The 20352-nt window shown below is 44.0% G+C and overlaps 1 protein-coding gene across 2 annotated transcripts in view; it reads left to right on the top strand.

Annotated features, from left to right (window-relative positions):
• The first annotated feature begins 19614 nt into the window (after window positions 1-19614).
• Window positions 19615-20352, top strand: part of LOC141092168 (cytochrome P450 3A29-like) — a 107833-nt gene continuing 107095 nt past the window's right edge. For both annotated transcript variants that reach the window (XM_073578140.1, XM_073578149.1), the window contains exon 1: window positions 19615-19748. In XM_073578140.1, the coding sequence (XP_073434241.1) occupies window positions 19678-19748 (71 nt within the window). In that variant the 5' untranslated portion in view covers window positions 19615-19677. The remainder of the gene's footprint in view (window positions 19749-20352) is intronic.

Below are 20352 nucleotides of genomic sequence, written 5' to 3'. Positions count from 1 at the left end.
CCATTTTCTCCTGGTACCCTTGGGAAAATAAAAAAATTGGGGACTGAATGATCATGTTTGTTGATTTTTTTTATTTTCACGCCCGGTCGTTATAAACTTCTGTGAAGCCCTTGGGGGTTCAAAGTTCTCACCACACATCTAGATAAGTTCCTTGGGGGGTCTAGTTTCTAAAATGGTGTCATTTGTGGGAGGTTTCCACTGTTTTGGTACATCAGGGGTTTTCCAATCGCGACATGGTGTCCGATCTCAATTCCAGCCAAAAAAGTCAAATGGTGCTGCTTCCCTTCTAAGCTCTGCCCAAATAGTCATTTACACCCAGATATGGGGTATCAGTGTAATCAGGACAAATTGCACAATAACTTTTAGGGTCCTGTTACCCTTGGAAAAATAAAAATTGGGGGTGAAAAGATCATTTTTATGGAAAAAATATGATTTTTTAATTGTACCGCTGTACGTTATAAACTTCTGTGAAGCCCTTGGGGGTTCAAAGTTCTCACCACATATCTAGATAAGTTCCTTGGGGGGGTCTAGTTTCCAAAATAGGGTCACTTGTGGGGGGTTTCCACTGTTTAGGTACATCAGGGGCTCTCCAAACGTGACATGGCGTCCGATCTGAATTCCAGCCAATTTTGCATTGAAAAAGTCAAACAACGCTCCTTCCCTTCTGAGCTCTGCCATGCGCCAAAACAGTGGTTTCCCCCCACATATCAGGTATCACCGTACTCAGCACAAACTGCACAATAACTTTTGCAGTCCAATTTCTCCTGTTACCCTTGGTAAAATAAAAAAAATTGAATCTGAAGTATTTTTTTTGTGAAAAAAAGTTAAATGTTCATTTTTTTAAATATTCAAAAAATTCCTGTGACGCACCTGAAGGGTTAATAAACTTCTTGAATGTGGTTTTGAGCACCTTAAGGGGTGCAGTTTTTAGAATGGTGTAATTTTTGGGTATTTTCTATCATATAGACCCCTCAAAGTGGCTTCAAATGTGATGTGGTCCGTAAAAATAAAATGGTGTTGCAAAAATGAGAAATCGCTGGTCAATTTTTAACCCTTATAACTTCCTAACGAAAAAAAATTTTGGTTCCAAAATTGTGCTGATGTAAAGTAAACATGTGGGAAATGTTACTTATTAAGTTTTTTTGTGTGCCGTATCTCTGTGATTTAACCCCTTACCTACAATTGACGTAATATTCCGTCCATGTGACCATGGACCTAATTACCATGGACGGAATATTACGTCATGCCCTTTAATGCGACATCGCGACTTAAGTCGCGGTGATCGCATTAAAATGCCGATGCCATCTTACCTCAGGATAGATGGCCTCGGCATCCCGGGCAGTCTCCGCCCTGGCCCGCCCCTCTCTGAGCTGTGATTGGCTGTTCAATTCAGAACAACCAATCACAGCAACTCTCTTTGTTTCAGCCAATCAGATTGGCTGAAACAACAGGAATCTAGGCTAGGATCGAGTACCGATGTACTGGATCCTAGGACCGGTGCCTGGCAATGCCAGGCACCGGAGAAAAGCCCCCAGATTGGCGCGATCGCCGATCTAATCGATCGCGCCAATCGCAGCGCACAGCGGCGCAATATCGCCGCTGTGCCCTGCCGGTACCGGCCCGGATCGGTGCTGTAATAGCACCGATCCTAGGCCAGAGCCTAGGACAGGCCCAGTAGGGCCTGCAGGAAGTGGTTGGCGCGATCGATTAGATCGGCGATCGCGCCAGCCACAGGGCACAGCTGCGGTCACCATGTGACCGCTCTGTGCCCTGCTGATGACCTGGCCATGACCTGCCTAGGAATCGGAGCTGTGAGCTCCGATCCTAGGCAGTTACCATGGTCACCAGGCAGATCAGGGATTGGTGGGATCGATGTAATCATTCGATCCCACCAATGACAGGTCACAGCAGCGAAGTGACCGCTCTGTGACCTGCCCCCTGACCTGCCTCTGACCTGTCTAACCTGTCTGCAGGGGTCCTCACTCTAGCTGAGGATTCCTGCAGAGAGGTCGGACGCAGCAAGAGCTCCTGTGCTGGGTATTGTGGTGCCACAGCTTGTAGCATCACAATCCCTGCAGAAGAAAGAAGAAGAAAGAAAACTACAACTGTAAGTGCTAATTGATCCCTGATCCCCTGCCCAATCTATCTTCACCCCCCCACCTATCTTCATTCCCCCGTCCCCCCTTTTACCCCCCTCGCCCCCCTTTTACCCCCCCTCACCCCCCTTTTACCCCCTCCACCCCCCCTTTTGGCCCGCCTCCGTGTGCAGCCGCCAAGCGTTGATCGGTGACGCAGTTCACCGATCAACACTTGTGCTCGCTTTTTTTTACTCCGCACACACATCCCGTTTTTCATTTTTTTCTCCCCCCCTTGTGCCACCTAACTACAACCCTAACTGACCCCTGCCCAATCTTTCTTCATCCACCCCAATCCCCCATCCCCCTTCCCCCTATTTTTACCCCCCTCCACCCCACTTTTGCGCCACCTCCGTGCGCAGCCACCGAGCGTTGATCACCGATCAACACTCGTGCTCGCCTTTTTTCCTTCGCACACACATCCCGTTTTTCATTTTTTTTCTAACAACAACCCTAACTGACCCCTGCCCAATCTCTCTTCATCCACCCCAATCCCCCCATCCCCCACCCCCCTCCACCCCACTTTTGCGCCACCTGCCTGCCGTTTTAAATTTTTTTCTCCCCTTTTTGTGCCACGTAACTACAACCCTAACTGTTGATCCCTGTCCGATCTCTATTCATCCACCCCAATCCCCCCAGCCCCCTCTTTTTACCCCCCTTTGTGCCGTTTCCGTGTGCACATTTAGCAGCCGCTGAATTTTGATAAGTGACGCAATTCACTTATAAAAGTTCGTGCCGGCTGTTTTCCATTTTTCTTTTTCACCTCCCCCCCCCCCTTTGAGCCACCCCTGTGCACACATCCAGCAGCCACTGAATTTTGGTAAGTGACGCCGTTCACTTACCATATCTAGGTCCTGCTGTTTTAGACTTTTTTTTCCACATTTCCTTTTAGCTTTTTCTTACAGGATAGTGTGCACCAATCACTAGCCCCCCACCACATACACAGTTATAAATAAAGTACACCCAAGCACCATATTTACACAAAAAAATGTCCCGCCCATCACGTTCCTCCCAACTGCGCTATTCAATGGAGGAGGCATATTCTTACCTTGCCTCCGACACTGATAGCGAGGATGACGATCCGACTTTTCTTTATTTTTCGGATTCTTCATCCTCTTCTTCTTCCTCTTCCCCCTCCTCATCTTCCTCCTCGGGTCCTGCGGAACCGCCACGCAGACGCTCCAGGACAGAAGATGAGGCAGCGCCCACCATGCCCGCAGCTGATTCAGCAGACCCTGTGTGGACCTCGCCCCCCGAAAATTACGAGCCACTGATTCCTGATTTTGTGGCAGAATCAGGAATCAAGTTTGACACCACCGGCCTCACAGAAATTGACTTTTTCAAAGTCTTTTTCTCTGAGGATTTTGTTAACCACATGGTGGAGCAAACTAATTTGTACGCTCGGCAATTTTTGGAGCAAAACCCGCTTTCATCCTATACTAACTGGTCTCCTGTGGACGCAGTTGAAATGACGAAGTTTTGGGGCCTGGTCCTCCACATGGGTATCCTGAAGAAGCCTGAAATTTCGCAATATTGGAGTGTTGATATTTTATACAACACTCCAGTATTCCGAATGGTCATGGCCCGGGCGCGTTTTCAGGCCATCCTCAAGTTTCTGCATTATAACGATAATGCACAGTGTCTCGCACGAGATGACCCCAACTTTGACTGTCTGTTCAAAGTTCGGCCGGTCATCGAACACTTCAACAAAAAGTTTGCTGAAGTGTACGTGCTCCAAAGGAACATCTGCGTGGACGAGTCCTTGGTCCATTTTAAGGGCAGGCTCGGATTCCGTCAATACCTGCCCAGTAAGAGGGCCAGGTACGGAATCAAACTCTATAAGCTGTGTGAGAGTACCTCAGGGTACACCCACAGGTTTAGAGTGTACGAAGGAAAGGACACCAGGATTGAACCCCCTGAGTGTCCTCCTGACCTGGGAGTGAGTGGGAAAATTGTGTGGGATTTGGTGCACCCACTGCTGGATAAAGGTTATCACCTCTACACTGATAACTTTTATACCAGTGTCCCACTCTACAAAGCCCTCTTTGCGCGAGGTACCGCAGCTTGCGGTACTGTCCGCAAAAATCAGAGAGGCCTCCCGAAGACGCTACTTGGGCAGATGCTCCGAAAAGGTGAGAGCAGGGCCCAATGTAGCGACCACCTGCTGGTGGTCAAGTACAAGGACAAGAGGGATGTCTTTCTCTTGACCACCATACACGGTGATGGCAGCGCCCTCAGCACTGTACGGGGTACCTCGGCACAGGTCAGCAAACCTGAATGTGTGCTGGGGTACAATAAAAACATGGGGGGCGTTGATCGCTCCGATCAATACCTCCAACCGTACAATGCTTTGAGAAAGGCCAAGGCGTGGTACAAAAAGCTGGTCGTGCACATCGTCCAATTGGCAATGCTCAACGCATTCCTATTGTCACAATGTGCATGCCCCAGCGATACGTCGTACCTTCAGTTTCAGGAGGTAGTGGTTAAGGCTCTGATGTTTGGCACTCAGGAAGGAGCGGGCCCCAGAACTTCCGGAACTGAAGGTGCTCGTATTGTACCAGGTCAGCATTTCCCGGGGGAGGTCCCGCAAACTGGAAAAAGAGGTAAATCGCAAAAAAGGTGCCGAGTGTGTTACAAAAACGGAATACGCAAGGACACCATTTATCAATGCGACACCTGCCCCGAAAAACCTGGCCTGTGTATGAAGGATTGCTTCAAATTGTACCACACCTCAATGCACATTCCACATTCCAAAGACATACTGATAGGGAATTTAGATTGTGAGCTCCATCGGGGACAGTGACGATGATGTGTGCAAACTGTAAAGTGCTGCGGAATTTGTTAGCGCTATATAAAAAAAAATAAAGATTAATGCACTACTAAATTTCGTTACGGGAAACATTAGATTAGTTGGGGCACATCTAGATAAGTTCCTTGGGGGTCTAGTTTCCAAATCAATGTCACTTGTGGGTTTTTTTTACTGTTTAGGCACATCAGGGGCTCTGCAAATGGAAAATGACGCCCACAGACCATTCCATCTAAGTCTGCATTTCAAAACGTCACTCCCTTCCGACCCTGCCGTGTGCCTAAACAGTTTTTTCCCACATATGGGGTACCAGTGTACTCAGGACAAATTGGACAACAACTTTTGGGGTCCAATTTCTCCTCTTACGCTTGGGAAAATTGAAAATTGGGGACTAAACGATCATTTTTGTGGGCACAAAATAGGATTTTTTATTTTCACGCCTGGGCAGTATAAACTTTAGTGAAACACTTGGGGGTTCAAAGTTCTCACCACATATCTAGATAAGTTCCTTAGGGGGTCTAGTTTCCAAAATGGGGTCACTTGTGGGGGGTTTCTACTGTTTAACCACATCAGGGGCTCTGCAAACGGAACATGACGCCCGCAGACCATTCCATCAAAGTCTGCATTCCAAAGCGTCACTTCTTCCCTTCTGAGCCCCGACGTGTGCCCAAACAGTAGTTTTCCCCCACATATGGGGCACCAGCGTACTCAGGACAAATTGGAAAACAACTTTTGGGGTCCAATTTCTCCTCTTACGCTTGGGAAAATTGAAAATTGGGGACTAAACGATCATTTTTGTGGGCACAAAATAGGATTTTTTATTTTCACGCCTGGGCAGTATAAACTTTAGTGAAACACTTGGGGGTTCAAAGTTCTCACCACATATCTAGATAAGTTCCTTAGGGGGTCTAGTTTCCAAAATGGGGTCACTTGTGGGGGGTTTCTACTGTTTAACCACATCAGGGGCTCTGCAAACGGAACATGACGCCCGCAGACCATTCCATCAAAGTCTGCATTCCAAAGCGTCACTTCTTCCCTTCTGAGCCCCGACGTGTGCCCAAACAGTAGTTTTCCCCCACATATGGGGCACCAGCGTACTCAGGACAAATTGGAAAACAACTTTTGGGGTCCAATTTCTCCTCTTACGCTTGGGAAAATTGAAAATTGGGGACTAAACGATCATTTTTGTGGGCACAAAATAGGATTTTTTATTTTCACGCCTGGGCAGTATAAACTTTAGTGAAACATTTGGGGGTTCAAAGTTCTCACCACATATCTAGATAAGTTCCTTAGGGGGTCTAGTTTCCAAAATGGGGTCACTTGTGGGGGGTTTCTACTGTTTAACCACATCAGGGGCTCTGCAAACGGAACATGACGCCCGCAGACCATTCCATCAAAGTCTGCATTCCAAAGCGTCACTTCTTCCCTTCTGAGCCCCGACGTGTGCCCAAACAGTAGTTTTCCCCCACATATGGGACACCAGCGTACTCAGGACAAATTGGAAAACAACTTTTGGGGTCCAATTTCTCCTCTTACGCTTGGGAAAATTGAAAATTGGGGACTAAACGATCATTTTTGTGGGCACAAAATAGGATTTTTTATTTTCACGCCTGGGCAGTATAAACTTTAGTGAAACACTTGGGGGTTCAAAGTTCTCACCACATATCTAGATAAGTTCCTTAGGGGGTCTAGTTTCCAAAATGGGGTCACTTGTGGGGGGTTTCTACTGTTTAACCACATCAGGGGCTCTGCAAACGGAACATGACGCCCGCAGACCATTCCATCAAAGTCTGCATTCCAAAGCGTCACTTCTTCCCTTCTGAGCCCCGACGTGTGCCCAAACAGTAGTTTTCCCCCACATATGGGGCACCAGCGTACTCAGGACAAATTGGAAAACAACTTTTGGGGTCCAATTTCTCCTCTTACGCTTGGGAAAATTGAAAATTGGGGACTAAACGATCATTTTTGTGGGCACAAAATAGGATTTTTTATTTTCACGCCTGGGCAGTATAAACTTTAGTGAAACACTTGGGGGTTCAAAGTTCTCACCACATATCTAGATAAGTTCCTTAGGGGGTCTAGTTTCCAAAATGGGGTCACTTGTGGGGGGTTTCTACTGTTTAACCACATCAGGGGCTCTGCAAACGGAACATGACGCCCGCAGACCATTCCATCAAAGTCTGCATTCCAAAGCGTCACTTCTTCCCTTCTGAGCCCCGACGTGTGCCCAAACAGTAGTTTTCCCCCACATATGGGGCACCAGCGTACTCAGGACAAATTGGAAAACAACTTTTGGGGTCCAATTTCTCCTGTTACGCTTGGGAAAATTAAAAATTGGGGACTAAACGATCATTTTTGTGGGCACAAAATAGGATTTATTATTTTCACGCCTGGGCAGTATAAACTTTAGTGAAACACTTGGGGGTTCAAAGTTCTCACCACATATCTAGTTAAGTTCCTTAGGGGGTCTAGTTTCCAAAATGGGGTCACTTGTGGGGGGTTTCCACTGTTTGAGCACATTGGGGGCTCGTCAAACGCAACATGGCGTCCAATCTCAATTCCAGCCAATTTTAGGTTGAAAAAGTCAAGCGGCGCTGCTTCCCTTCCGAGCCCTGCCGTGCGCCCAATCAGTGGTCCCCCCCACATACAGAGTATCAGCGTACTCAGGACAAATTGGACAACAACTTTTGGGGTCCAATTTCTCCTTCTACCTTTGGGAAAATAAAAAATTGGGGACTAAACGATCATGTTTGTGGAAAAAATATGATTTTTTATTTTCACGCCCGGGCGTTATAAACTCCTGTAAAGCCCTAGGGGGTTCAAGGTGCTCACCACACATCTAGATAAGTTCCTTAGGGGGTCTAGTTTCCAAAATGGGGTCACTTGTGGGGGGTTTCCACTGTTTGGGCACATTGGGGGCTCGTCAAACGCAACATGGCGTCCAATCTCAATTCCAGCCAATTTTAGGTTGAAAAAGTCAAGCGGCGCTGCTTCCCTTCCGAGCCCTGCCGTGCGCCCAAACAGTGGTCCCCCCCACATATAGAGTATCAGCATACTCAGGACAAATTGGACAACAACTTTTGGGGTCCAATTTCTCCTGCTACCTTTGGGAAAATAAAAAATTGGGGACTAAACGATCATGTTTGTGGAAAAAATATGATTTTTTATTTTCACGCCCGGGCGTTATAAACTCCTGTGAAGCCCCAGGGGGTTCAAGGTGCTCACCACACATCTAGATAAGTTCCTTAGGGGGTCTAGTTTCCAAAATGGGGTCACTTGTGGGGGGTTTCCACTGTTTGGGCACATTAGGGGCTCGTCAAACGCAACATGGCGTCCAATCTCAATTCCAGCCAATTTTAGGTTGAAAAAGTCAAGCGGCGCTGCTTCCCTTCCGAGCCCTGCCGTGCGCCCAAACAGTGGTCCCCCCCACATATAGAGTATCAGCGTACTCAGGACAAATTGGACAACAACTTTTGGGGTCCAATTTCTCCTGCTACCTTTGGGAAAATAAAAAATTGGGGACTAAACGATCATGTTTGTGGAAAAAATATGATTTTTTATTTTCACGCCCGGGCGTTATAAACTCCTGTGAAGCCTCAGGGGGTTCAAGGTGCTCACCACACATCTAGATAAGTTCCTTAGGGGGTCTAGTTTCCAAAATGGGGTCACTTGTGGGGGGTTTCCACTGTTTGGGCACATTAGGGGCTCGTCAAACGCAACATGGCGTCCAATCTCAATTCCAGCCAATTTTAGGTTGAAAAAGTCAAGCGGCGCTGCTTCCCTTCCGAGCCCTGCCGTGCGCCCAAACAGTGGTCCCCCCACATATAGAGTATCAGCGTACTCAGGACAAATTGGACAACAACTTTTGGGGTCCAATTTCTCCTTCTACCTTTGGGAAAATAAAAAATTGGGGACTAAACGATCATGTTTGTGGAAAAAATATGATTTTTTATTTTCACGCCCGGGCGTTATAAACTCCTGTGAAGCCCCAGGGGGTTCAAGGTGCTCACCACACATCTAGATAAGTTCCTTAGGGGGTCTAGTTTCCAAAATGGGGTCACTTGTGGGGGGTTTCCACTGTTTGGGCACATTGGGGGCTCGTCAAACGCAACATGGCGTCCAATCTCAATTCCAGCCAATTTTAGGTTGAAAAAGTCAAGCGGCGCTGCTTCCCTTCCGAGCCCTGCCGTGCGCCCAAACAGTGGTCCCCCCCACATATAGAGTATCAGCGTACTCAGGACAAATTGGACAACAACTTTTGGGGTCCAATTTCTCCTGCTACCTTTGGGAAAATAAAAAATTGGGGACTAAACGATCATGTTTGTGGAAAAAATATGATTTTTTATTTTCACGCCCGGGCGTTATAAACTCCTGTGAAGCCCCAGGGGGTTCAAGGTGCTCTCCACACATCTAGATAAGTTCCTTAGGGGGTCTAGTTTCCAAAATGGGGTCACTTGTGGGGGGTTTCCACTGTTTGGGCACATTGGGGGCTCGTCAAATGCAACATGGCGTCCAATCTCAATTCCAACCAATTTTAGGTTGAAAAAGTCAAACGGCGCTGCTTCTCTTCCGAGCCCTGCCGTGCGCCCAAACAGTGGTCCCCCCCCACATATAGGGTATCAGCGTACTCAGGACAAATTGGACAACAACTTTTGGGGTCCAATTTCTCCTGTTACCCTTGGGAAAATTAAAAAATTGTTGCTAACAGATCATTTTTGTGACTAAAAAGTTAAATGTTATTTTTTTCCTTCCATGTTGCTTCTGCTCCTGTGAAGCACTTGAATGGTAAATAATCTTCTAGAATGTAGTTTTGAGTAGCTTGAGGGGTTCAGTTTTTAGAATGGTGTCACTTTTGGGTATTTTCTGCCATATAGACCCCTCAAAGTGACTTCAAATGTGAGGTGGTCCCTAAAAAAAATGGTTTTGTAAATTTTGTTGTAAAAATGAGAAATCGCTGGTCAACTTTTAACCCTTATAACTTCCTAACAAAAAAAAATGTTGTTTCCAAATTTGTGCTGATGTAAAGTAGACATGTGGGAAATGTTATTTATTAACTATTTTCTGTCATGTAACTCTCTGGTTTAAGGTAATAAAAATTCAAACTTTGAAAATCGCAAAATATTCTAAATTTTTGCCATATTTCCGTTTTTTTCATAAATAAACACAAGTTATAGCGAAGAAATTTTATCACTAAAGTGAAGTACAATATGTCACGAGAAAACAATGTCAGAACCGCCTAGATCCGTTGAAGCGTTCCAGAGTTATGACCTCATAAAGGGACAGTGGTCAGAATTGTAAAAATTGGCCCGGTAGTTAACGTGCAAACCACCCTTGGTAGTGAAGGGGTTAAGGGCATAAAAATTCAAAGTTGGAAAATTGCGAACTTTTAAAAATTTTCGCCAAATTTCTGTTTTTTTCACAAAGAAACGCAAGTTATATGAATGAAATTTTACCACTAGCATGAAGTACAATATATCACGAGAAAACAATGTCAGAATCACCAGGATCCATGGAAGCATTTCAGAGTTATTACCTCATAAAGGGACAGTGGTCAGAATTGTAAAAATTGACCCGGTCATGAACGTGCAAACCACCCTTGGGGGTTAAGGGGTTAAATACAGTAAAAAGTGAAAAAAAGTTTTTAGTAATTTGAAAAAGTTCAAATCACTCCTCTTTTCCCCAAATGAAAATATAGAAATTATAAAAATACACACTTGGTACTGCTGCATTTGTTGCATTCGTAAAACTCCAATCTATCAAAATATAAAATAAATTAATCTGATCAGTAAACAGTGTAATTTAAAATGAAATTAAAACACCAGAATTACTTTTTTTTCGGCCACCAGAACACTGCAACATAATGCAATTGCAGCTGATCAAAATATCAATGCCATCATTGAAAACGTCAGCTCAGTGCAAAAAATAAATGATCACAAAATCCCATCAACCAACATTTGAAATCATCACAGGGCTTGGAAAATGTTGACAGAAGCAAAATTTCTTTTTTTTTTCCCAAAAAATGTTTAACACTTAAATAAAAAGAATTATGCATGTTTGGTATCTGTGTAATCGTACTGACATGAAGAATCATATTGCCAGGTCATTTTTACCGTATTGTGAACATGATAAATGAAAAAAATAAAAACTATTGTTTAATTGCTCTTTTTTTGCATTTTTGGCATACCTCAATTTTTTTTCCAAATTTAAGTGCATCATATAACAAAATGAATGAGTCATTAAAAAGTTTAACTTATCCTGCAAAAAACAAGCATTCAGACTGGAGGAAAAAAACAAAAAATAAACAAACAAAAAAAAAAAACGGAAATTGGCTGTGTCGGAAGGGGGTTAAGTTTCTGCAATCTAGCAGGAGCAGGTTGGATGCTTAGGTGTCAGAGATAGGCACAGATCCTAAGAAGATAGAGCCACTTATTACCTTTGTAAAAATCTATTAAAAAACAGTCATGTTGGTCACAAATTGTTAAGAAAAAAAAAGTAGACCAGTTAAGCACTCAGGTTTTAAAGGGGTTAAAAAGTAACCCTATAATTTATTGTTCATGCTGAGACTGCAGACTTTTGACCCTGTCCCCACCAGAGCCTGCTCCCACACCCACTCTATGTTTGCATCCATGAACACATAATCCTGTTTGGTTTAACCCTATAAGTACTTCTTAATTATCGGCCTATTTGTAGGTCTAAGGACAAAACAATTTTTTGGTGTTTTTCTTTGCTTTTCTCATATCCCAAGAGCCATATATATTTATTTTTTTCTGTTGCTGCAAATATATGAGGGATTGTTTTTTTAAATGTTGTTTTTATTAAATGCAAATTTTTTTTTTCATACATACGGTACATATATCAATGCAGATAATGTTTGAGGCGTATATAACAAAACATCCTAGTTAGAGATAGCATTGGTACACAGAGCAATAGATCAAGACAAACACGAAAAAAACAGGGAAGGGAAAAAAGGGAGGGGGAAGAAGGGAGGGCATCTCAGAAATAATCATAATGTCTACCCATCAGACATCCAGCACGTGTGTCCAACCTTAAGTTCAGGACCTACCAACACCAAAGTACACCCCAAACACCCCGAAGTGTCTCTCCGCAGTAGTAGTTGAAACAGGCTGGCTTCTGAGGAATGGCATTTAAAACATTTAGAAGTTGTGTACAGCCCCATTCTATGATTCTTTTGCGGAGTCAGGCAAGAGCCATGACAGATTTTCAATCTCATTTCTAGAAAACGGGCTGAAGGGAGGAATTTGTAGGCTTGGCCTAAGAAGAATATTTAGAATTGAGAGTCCTCAGTGGTTGATACCTTTTATTGGCTAACTGAAAAGATGGTAACACATTGCAAGCTTTTGAGACTACTCAGGTCTCTTCATCAGGCTAGACTAATACAAAAGGCTTGGTCTAGAGCTTTCAGAATAGTGTTGCAGGACATGCTGGTGTCTTCAGTCTGTTATTTGTTAGTGGACATTGGAATTGTTCATAATCCAGGGCTACATGGATGAATTTGTAATTAGTGGCTATTTGGCCAGATGAAGAATTAGATTTAGTTAACCATCTAAGCATGGATGGTCTCCATTCATATTCAGGAAGATGTGTTAATACTTACATAGCTTTTACCTTGCAAATATTGGAAGGGAGGGAACATGACAGTGGGATATTTGCATTTCAACTCCTCTCTTGAGTATATCCGTCGTTCCTCGGGGTGGACTAAGTGCTTAATAGATGTTATACCTTGGGAGTACCACTGGTAGAAGATGGGGTGAGAGTGCCCATCCCGAAAGTGGGAGTTACCAATAAGTGGAAGAAGAAGAGACACCCAGGGAGAGAGCTGGCAATGTCGACATAGTTTCTGCCATGCCCTCCATGTAGACATTAAAAGTGGGCTAACTTGGCAATTCAGTATAAGGGAGATGTGGAAGAGCAGGAAGAGCCAGTCCCAGGGTAAGACAGCATTCCAGGTCATATTGGGCATAATAAGACGTTCTCAGCCAGTCCACCACCACCTGGCACAGGGATGCCAGGTTATAGCGTCTAATGTCAGGGAAATTTATCCCGACATTTCCCATTGATTGTTGGAGTATTTTGAAGGCTATATGAGGCTTTTTTCCCTCCCAGATGAATGAGCAATACAGATAGTTAATCCGCTTCTCCTCCTTAGGAGCTCGATAGATTGGGAGAGTATAGAAGAGATAGAGGATACGTGGGAATTCCGTCATCTTAATTAAGTTGGCTCTGCCTAGATATGACAAGGTAAAATCCTTCCATCTGACTAGGGTAGATTCTAAGTTTTTAAGATATGAATTTATATTAGTTTTGTCTAGGTGTTTTGTCACCTGTATACCCAAGTATTTCAAGAAGCCATTAGTAAATTGACATGGGAATCTTGACATCCACAAAGGTTTGGAAGGACACCGTAATATCAACTCTGTCTTATTCCAGTTGATATCATAGCCCAACAAGCCTTCCACGTCCCCCAACTCTTGTATAAGAGGGTGTAAGACCCTTCTGGGGTTGGTTACCACCAGCATAATGTCATTTGCAAACGCAGCAACTTTCAATTTTATAGAACCCATTGTAAGCCCTTTAAAGCTAGGGTAGGTCTACAGTAAATGGTGCATTATGGGGTCTACAGAGAGGTTTAGTAAGACGGGTGACAGATGGCATCCCTGTTTAACTCCCCGAAAAAGATCAATTGCTTGCACATCGTGTCCATTGACTGACACCCGTGTATAAGTGTTAGTATGGCGGTATTGAACATACTGTAAGAAATTTGGGCTGAAATTTCCCCTTTCCAGGACTTCGTATAGGAAAGGCCGTGCCACTTTATCAAAGGCCTTTTCAGCATTGAGACTCATCAGCATTGCATGTGGCCTCGATGCATCTTGAGCCATGACCGTGGCTGCAATCTCCATGCAAATATTTGCCACACTGCTCCGTCCCTGGGTAAATCCTGTCTGAGCCTCACATAGGCGGCATGTAGCAGCATCTGTAGTTGGTTCGCCAGGTTCCTCGCCAAGAATTTATAGTCGTGATTGAGGAGTGAGATTGGGCTGTGGCAATAGTGGGTCTCTATTAGACTTGGGGATAACTATTGTGCTTGAGTCTGTAAATTGATCAATAGCAGCTCCCTGGAGAAAGGCTTCATTAAAGACATTAGTCAAAATGGGTACCAAATCAGGGGAAAGAATCTTATATTTTGCAGAGAAACCTCAGGGCCCGGGGTCCTACCATTAGATGCCCCTGATATAGCCTGTCTCACCTCATCCTCGGTGATCTCTGAGTCCAACATCGTTTGTTGATCAGTAGTCAGTGATGGTAGGTTCATAAGGTTCAGGAAGGAGTCAATTGCGGGGGGACTGGCAGGGGAGGCAACTGGCAGGTGAGTACAACCCCCATCTGTGGACGTCGAGCACTCAGATCATCCTCATGGAGTCGATTTCTAACCATTTGTGCAGACACAGGCACATTTGTGGCCTGCTGGAGGTCATTTTGAAGGGCTCTGGCAGTTCTCCTCCTATTCCTCCTTGCACAAAGGCGGATGTAGGGGTCCTGCTGCTGCTGGGTTGTTGCCCTACTATGGCTCCCTCCACGGCTCCTGGTGTACTGGCCTGTCTCCTGGTAGCGCCTCCAGCCTCTGGACACTACGCTGACAGACATAGCAAACCTTCTTGCCACAGCTCGCATTGATGTGCCATCCTGGATGAGCTGCACTAACCGAGCCACTTGTGTGGGTTGTAGAGTCCGTCTCATGCTACCATGAGTGTGAAAGCACAACCAACATTCAAATGTGACCAAAACATCAGCCAGAAAGCAATGGTACTGAGATGTGGTCTGTGGTCCCCACATGCAGAACCACTCCTTTATTGAGGGTGTCTTGATAATTGCCAATAATTTCCATCTGTTGTCTATTCCATTTGCACAACAGCATGTGAAATTGATTGTCAATCAGTGTTGCTTCCTAAGTGGATAGTTTGATTTCACAGAAGTTTGATTTACTTGGAGTTATATGCTGTTGTTTAAGTGTTCCCTTTATTTTTTTGAGCAGTGTATTTGCATCTATATAGCTAATGTGTATATATATATATATATATATATATATATTAGATAGATAGATAGAAATATGTGATTGAGATATATGAGTGCTTTACGTGTGTAGCTTGTAGATGTAATTTAGTACTAAATAAATACATTTTTGATAATAATGGCGTGGGATCCTCTGAGATTTTATTAACCAGCAGAGAGAAAGCAGACAGCTAGGGGCAGATGTTTATAGCCTGGGAGGGGGGTAATACCCATGGAGTTCAGTAAGCTATTAATATCAGCTTACAGCTGTATGCTTAGCCTTTACTGGTTATTTAAATGGAGGACTCCACAAAAAATGCTGTAGGGTTCTCCTTTAATTAATAACCAGTAAAGGCTAGGCAGACAGCTGCGGGCTGATAGTAATAGGGTAGGGGCCATGGACATTTGCCCTATCCTAAACTAAAAACATCCCTCTCAGCAGCCCCAGAAAGGGCACATCCATAAAGTGTGCCAAATCTGGCACTTAGCCTTACTCTTCCCACTTTCCCTGTTGCAGTGGCAAGTGGGGTGATAGCTCTGGTGTTGATGTCAGCTTTGTATTGGCAGCTGACATCAAGCCCAGTAATGGAGACATGTCTATAAGACTCCCCCATTACTAACTCTATAGTCATATTGTAAATAAAAAACACCCTGAATAAAGTCCTTTACTTTAATTAAAGATACTGACATGTTTGCTTATTTAAAAATAAAAAAGCAAACTTATACTCTCCTCAATGCCCATTCCACTGAAGCCAATGTCCCCTGTAAGGCTACGTTCACACGTAGCGGAACTCTCGCAGAAATTACTGCGAGAATTCCGAATTCCATTCCGTGGGAAAATCGCATTTTAAATTCCTGCGATTTTCCTGCGGAAAAACTAGCATTTTGCAAGCGTTATTAGCTTTCAGAATTGCTAGCGTTTTCCAAGCGATCTGTAGCATCGCTTGGAGAACTGATTGACAGGTTGGTCACACTCGTCAAACATAGTGTTTGACGAGTGTGACCAACTTTTTACTATTGAGGCTGCCTATGCGGCATCAATAGTAAAAGATAGGATGTAAAAAATAATAATAAAAAAAATATTGTTATTCTTACCTTCCAGCGTCCCACGCAGCCTTCCCGCCTCTTTCCACGCTCCCGGTCCCAGTAATCCTTTGCGAGAATTACCGCGATGACGTCTGTTCTCGCGGGATCGCGACGTCTCGCGGTCATTCGCGATGACGTTACGCGAATGACCGCGAGACTTCGCGATCCCGCGAGAACGGACGTCATCGCTCGCAAAGGATTACTGGGACTGGGAGCGTGGAGAGAGGCGGGAAGGCTGCGCAGAAGGTTGGAAGGTGATATTTTTTATTTTAAATTCTATTTTTTACAGGGATATGGTGCCCAGAGCCCGGAGGACAGTCTCTTCTCCTCCGGACCGTGGGTACCATCCGCAAATGTTCTGCTTACTTTTCGCATGGTGTGCACAGCCACATGCGGAAAGTAAGCAGAACAATGCATTCCTACGGGTGCGGGATCGCCGCGATTCTGCTAAATTAATGAGCATGCTGCGTTTTTTACCGCAAAGCGATTCCGCTGCTGTAAAAACCACAGCATTAGCACAGCATTGCGGAATCGCATAGGAATGAATGGGATGCTTATTTTTCACGTTTTTGCGGCTAAAACCGCCGCGAAAACGCGAAAAAACAGCCACGTGTGAACATAGCCTAAAACAATTAAAATAATAAACAACCATATCATTTACTTGTCCCCAACGTGAAGATGATCCTCCAATGCCCATGTCCCTTGTAACAGAGTTTAAAAATACACTACTGTTCAAAGTTTAGGATCACTTAGAAATTTCCTTAGGTTTGAAAGAAAATCACAGTTTTTTCCAATGAAGCTAACATTAAATGATTCAGAAATACACTCAATACATTGTTAATGTGGTAAATGACTATTCTAGCTGCAAACATCTGGTTTGTAATGCAATATCTTCATAGGTGTGCAGAGGCCCATTTCCAACAACCATCACTCAACAAACCCTTGTGCAAGTATATTAGCACAGCTGAAAACAGTTTGGCTGATTAGAGAAGCTATAAACCTGACCTTCCTTTGAGCTAGTTGAGAATCTGGAGCATTACATTTTTTGGTTGCATTAAACGCTCAAAATGGCCAGAGAAAAAGAACTTTCATGTGAAACTCGACAGTCTATTCTTGTTCTTAGAAATTAAGGCTATCCCATGCGAGAAATTGCCAAGAAACTGAAGATTTCCTACAATGGGGTGTACTACTCCCTCCAGAGGAGAGCACAAACAGGCTCTAACCAGAGTAAAAAGAGAAGTGGGAGGCCCCGCTGCACAACTTAGGAACAAGACAAGTACATTAGAGTCTGTAGTTTGAGAAATCGACACCTCACAGGTCCCCAACTGGCAACTTTATTAAATAGTACACGCAAAACGCCAATGTCAACGTCTACAGTGAACAGGCGACTCCGGGATGCTGCCCTTCAGGGCAGAGTGGCAAAGAAAAAGTCATATCTGAGACTGGCTAATAAAAGGAAAAGATTAATATGGGCAAAAGAACACAGACATTGGACAGAGGAAGATTGGAAAAAAATTTTATGGACAGACGAATCCAAGTTTGAGGTGTTTGGATCACACAGAAGAACATTTGTGAGATGTAGAACAACTGAAAAGATGCTGGAAGAATGCCTGACGCCATCTGTCAAGCATGGTGGAGGTAATGTGATGGTCTGGGGTTGCTTTGGTGCTGGTAAAGTGGGAGATTTGTACAAGGTAAAAGGGATTTTGAATAAGGAAGGCTATCACTCCATTTTGCAATGCCATACCATACCCTGTGGACAGTGCTTGATTGGAGCCAATTTCATCCTACAACAGGACAATGACCCAAAGCACACCTCCAAATTATGCAAGAACTATTTAGGGAAGAAGCAGGCAACTGGTATTCTATCTGTAATGGAATGGCCAGCGTAGTCACCAGATCTCAACCCCCATTGTGGGATCAGCTTGACCGTATGGTATGAAAAAAGTGCCCATCAAGCCAAACCAACTTGTGGGAGGGGTTACTGGAAGCATGGGGTGAAATTTCTCCAGATTACCTCAGCAAATTAACAGCTAGAATGCCAAAGGTCTGCAATGCTGTAATTTCTGCAAAGGGAGCATTCTTTGACGAAAGCAAAGTTTGAAGGAGAAAATTATTATTTCAAATAAAAATCTTTTTTTAGAACCTTGTCAATGTCTGGACTAGATTTTAAATTCCTTTGGCAACTCATTTGATTAATAACAGTGTGAGTTTTCATGGAAAACACAAAATTGTCTGGGTGACCCCAAACTTTTGAATGGTAGTGTATAAACAACTATATTCCTCACCTTTCCAACGAGAACATAATAATCCATTTGTCCATAGCTGACTCTAGCTCTGCTACATCTACTTGGCATGCTGAACATTGGCATGATGCAAGCATTCAGCATGTCAGGGAGCTGAGGCACTGAGCTGCGCATCTTTTGCGCACCTCAGTACCTCATGGTGAAGGGAAAAAGGTGAGCAGTGTTCATATCCAATGACGTCAGCAGATGCGCCGTGGTAAAGTTCTCACAAGCTCGCACTGACATCAGTGAAGTGAAACGAGTTCTTTGGCTCTGAACTCTGATGACCTTTCTGACAGTACTGCAAGCGTGAGAATTTTTTCACACTCGTGGTGATGTCAGTGAGGTGAAAGGAGTTAATTGAATATTGGATAACTTTATCACATCAACGCAAGTCACTGAGCTGCGCAAACAAACGCAGCTCATTGTCTCTGCTGTATGGCAGGCTGTATTGTCGCATCATCCAACAGTTCAGGATGCCATCTAGATGTAGCAGAGCTAGAAGCGTTGTGGGACGGATTGTAATATTCTCGTCGGAAAGGTGAGAATATGGTTTATTTTTTTAAACGCTTTTACAGGGGACACAAGCTTCAATAGATTCAAATAAATGATTTTATTCTTGGTGTTAATTTTTTTACAATTTGACTATGGGGACTATGGACACCTTTCCATTACTCACCTCTGGCTTCATGTCCTCTGTCCATGGCCCCTTCCTAGGCTATTCATTTTTTAATCGCATCCATTGACTTGCATTGGCGAGTCTCGTCCCAAATGCAAGGACATTTGCAGTATGCTGAGGATTTTTTCTCAGTCCGAACTGAGCTGAGAAAAAAATCACAAATTAGCAAGGACTCTAAATAACATAAAATAACATTAATCAGGGTGCAATCTAATTTTTTTTATCAGATTGCACTCTTCCGTTTTTCTCATAGATGAGTGTGAGTCCTTACACTGAAAATCTTCATAAGATTCTTCATGTCATACTGTAATGTACGGTGATCTGAGCAGGGTCTATAAACTCTCTGGGCTTTTCTGTACATGTAGGATTTATTCCAGAAAATCCACAGTTTGTGAGGTAGAAAAAAAGAGAAGCAGATGTTATCTCTGTGCACACAAGTCTTTGGTCTTAAGTCAACAGTGTTTTTTTGGGGAGGGAGCAAGGAAACATCACCACAGGGGAGGGGGCAGGATATAAACAGCAGCTCAGGGATAGATAAAGTGGAGGAAGAAAATCAAGAAGAAGGGAAAAGACCTATCAAATGGAAGAGAGCTTAACATCGAAGAAAGATTAAGCATGTATCTCATCCCAGAATTCTCCAGAGAAACATGGATCCTGCTCATCTCACTGCTGGCTCTTCTCATTTAGTAAGATTTCTCTCCTTCACTCTCTCTTTATATGAAGTGCTTTGTCTTTTGTTTTGATATAACAGGAGAAGGATGGTGACTTTATATCCATGGTCCTGAATGTACGTGTTCCTCATTAATGGATGCGACAAATTTACGATAAACTTTCCTACCGCCTCCTATTCCTGAGATCGGCAGAAGGTGCTGAGCCTAAACATGTACTATATTACCACATTACTGCACATCATGTTCTGTTAAAGGGTATATCAGGGACTTTGTGAAAAACAAAGAATGCACCTAAGCACTAACCAGCAAGTAGTTACTACTTACCTGCCTGTTGTGCATGTCTCCACTCTTCCCTGGCACAACCGGCCATTCAGCTGATTCTGCTGACATCGCATCGACAGAGCGGCGGCTTCTTTTCCGCTCCACTCTGTTGATAGAGCGGGAACTCTGATGTCATTCTGATTGACAGTCAGATTGTTGCTTCCTTATCGGGGGAGCCGGCTATTAATCAGAATAATTTTGGAAGTCACCCCCCATAGACAGAGCAAGGGGGGAAAGAAGCCACTGATCTGTCAATGTCACATCAGCAGAGGCAGCTGAATTGCTGGCAGGAGCAGTC

Source organism: Dendrobates tinctorius, unplaced genomic scaffold, assembly GCF_039654945.1.
Source record: "Dendrobates tinctorius isolate UK_male_01 unplaced genomic scaffold, ASM3965494v1 ptg000008l, whole genome shotgun sequence".
Lineage (NCBI taxonomy): Eukaryota > Metazoa > Chordata > Amphibia > Anura > Dendrobatidae > Dendrobates > Dendrobates tinctorius.
Note: the sequence above shows the minus strand (reverse complement) of the source record. Positions and strands in the feature narration are given on the sequence as shown.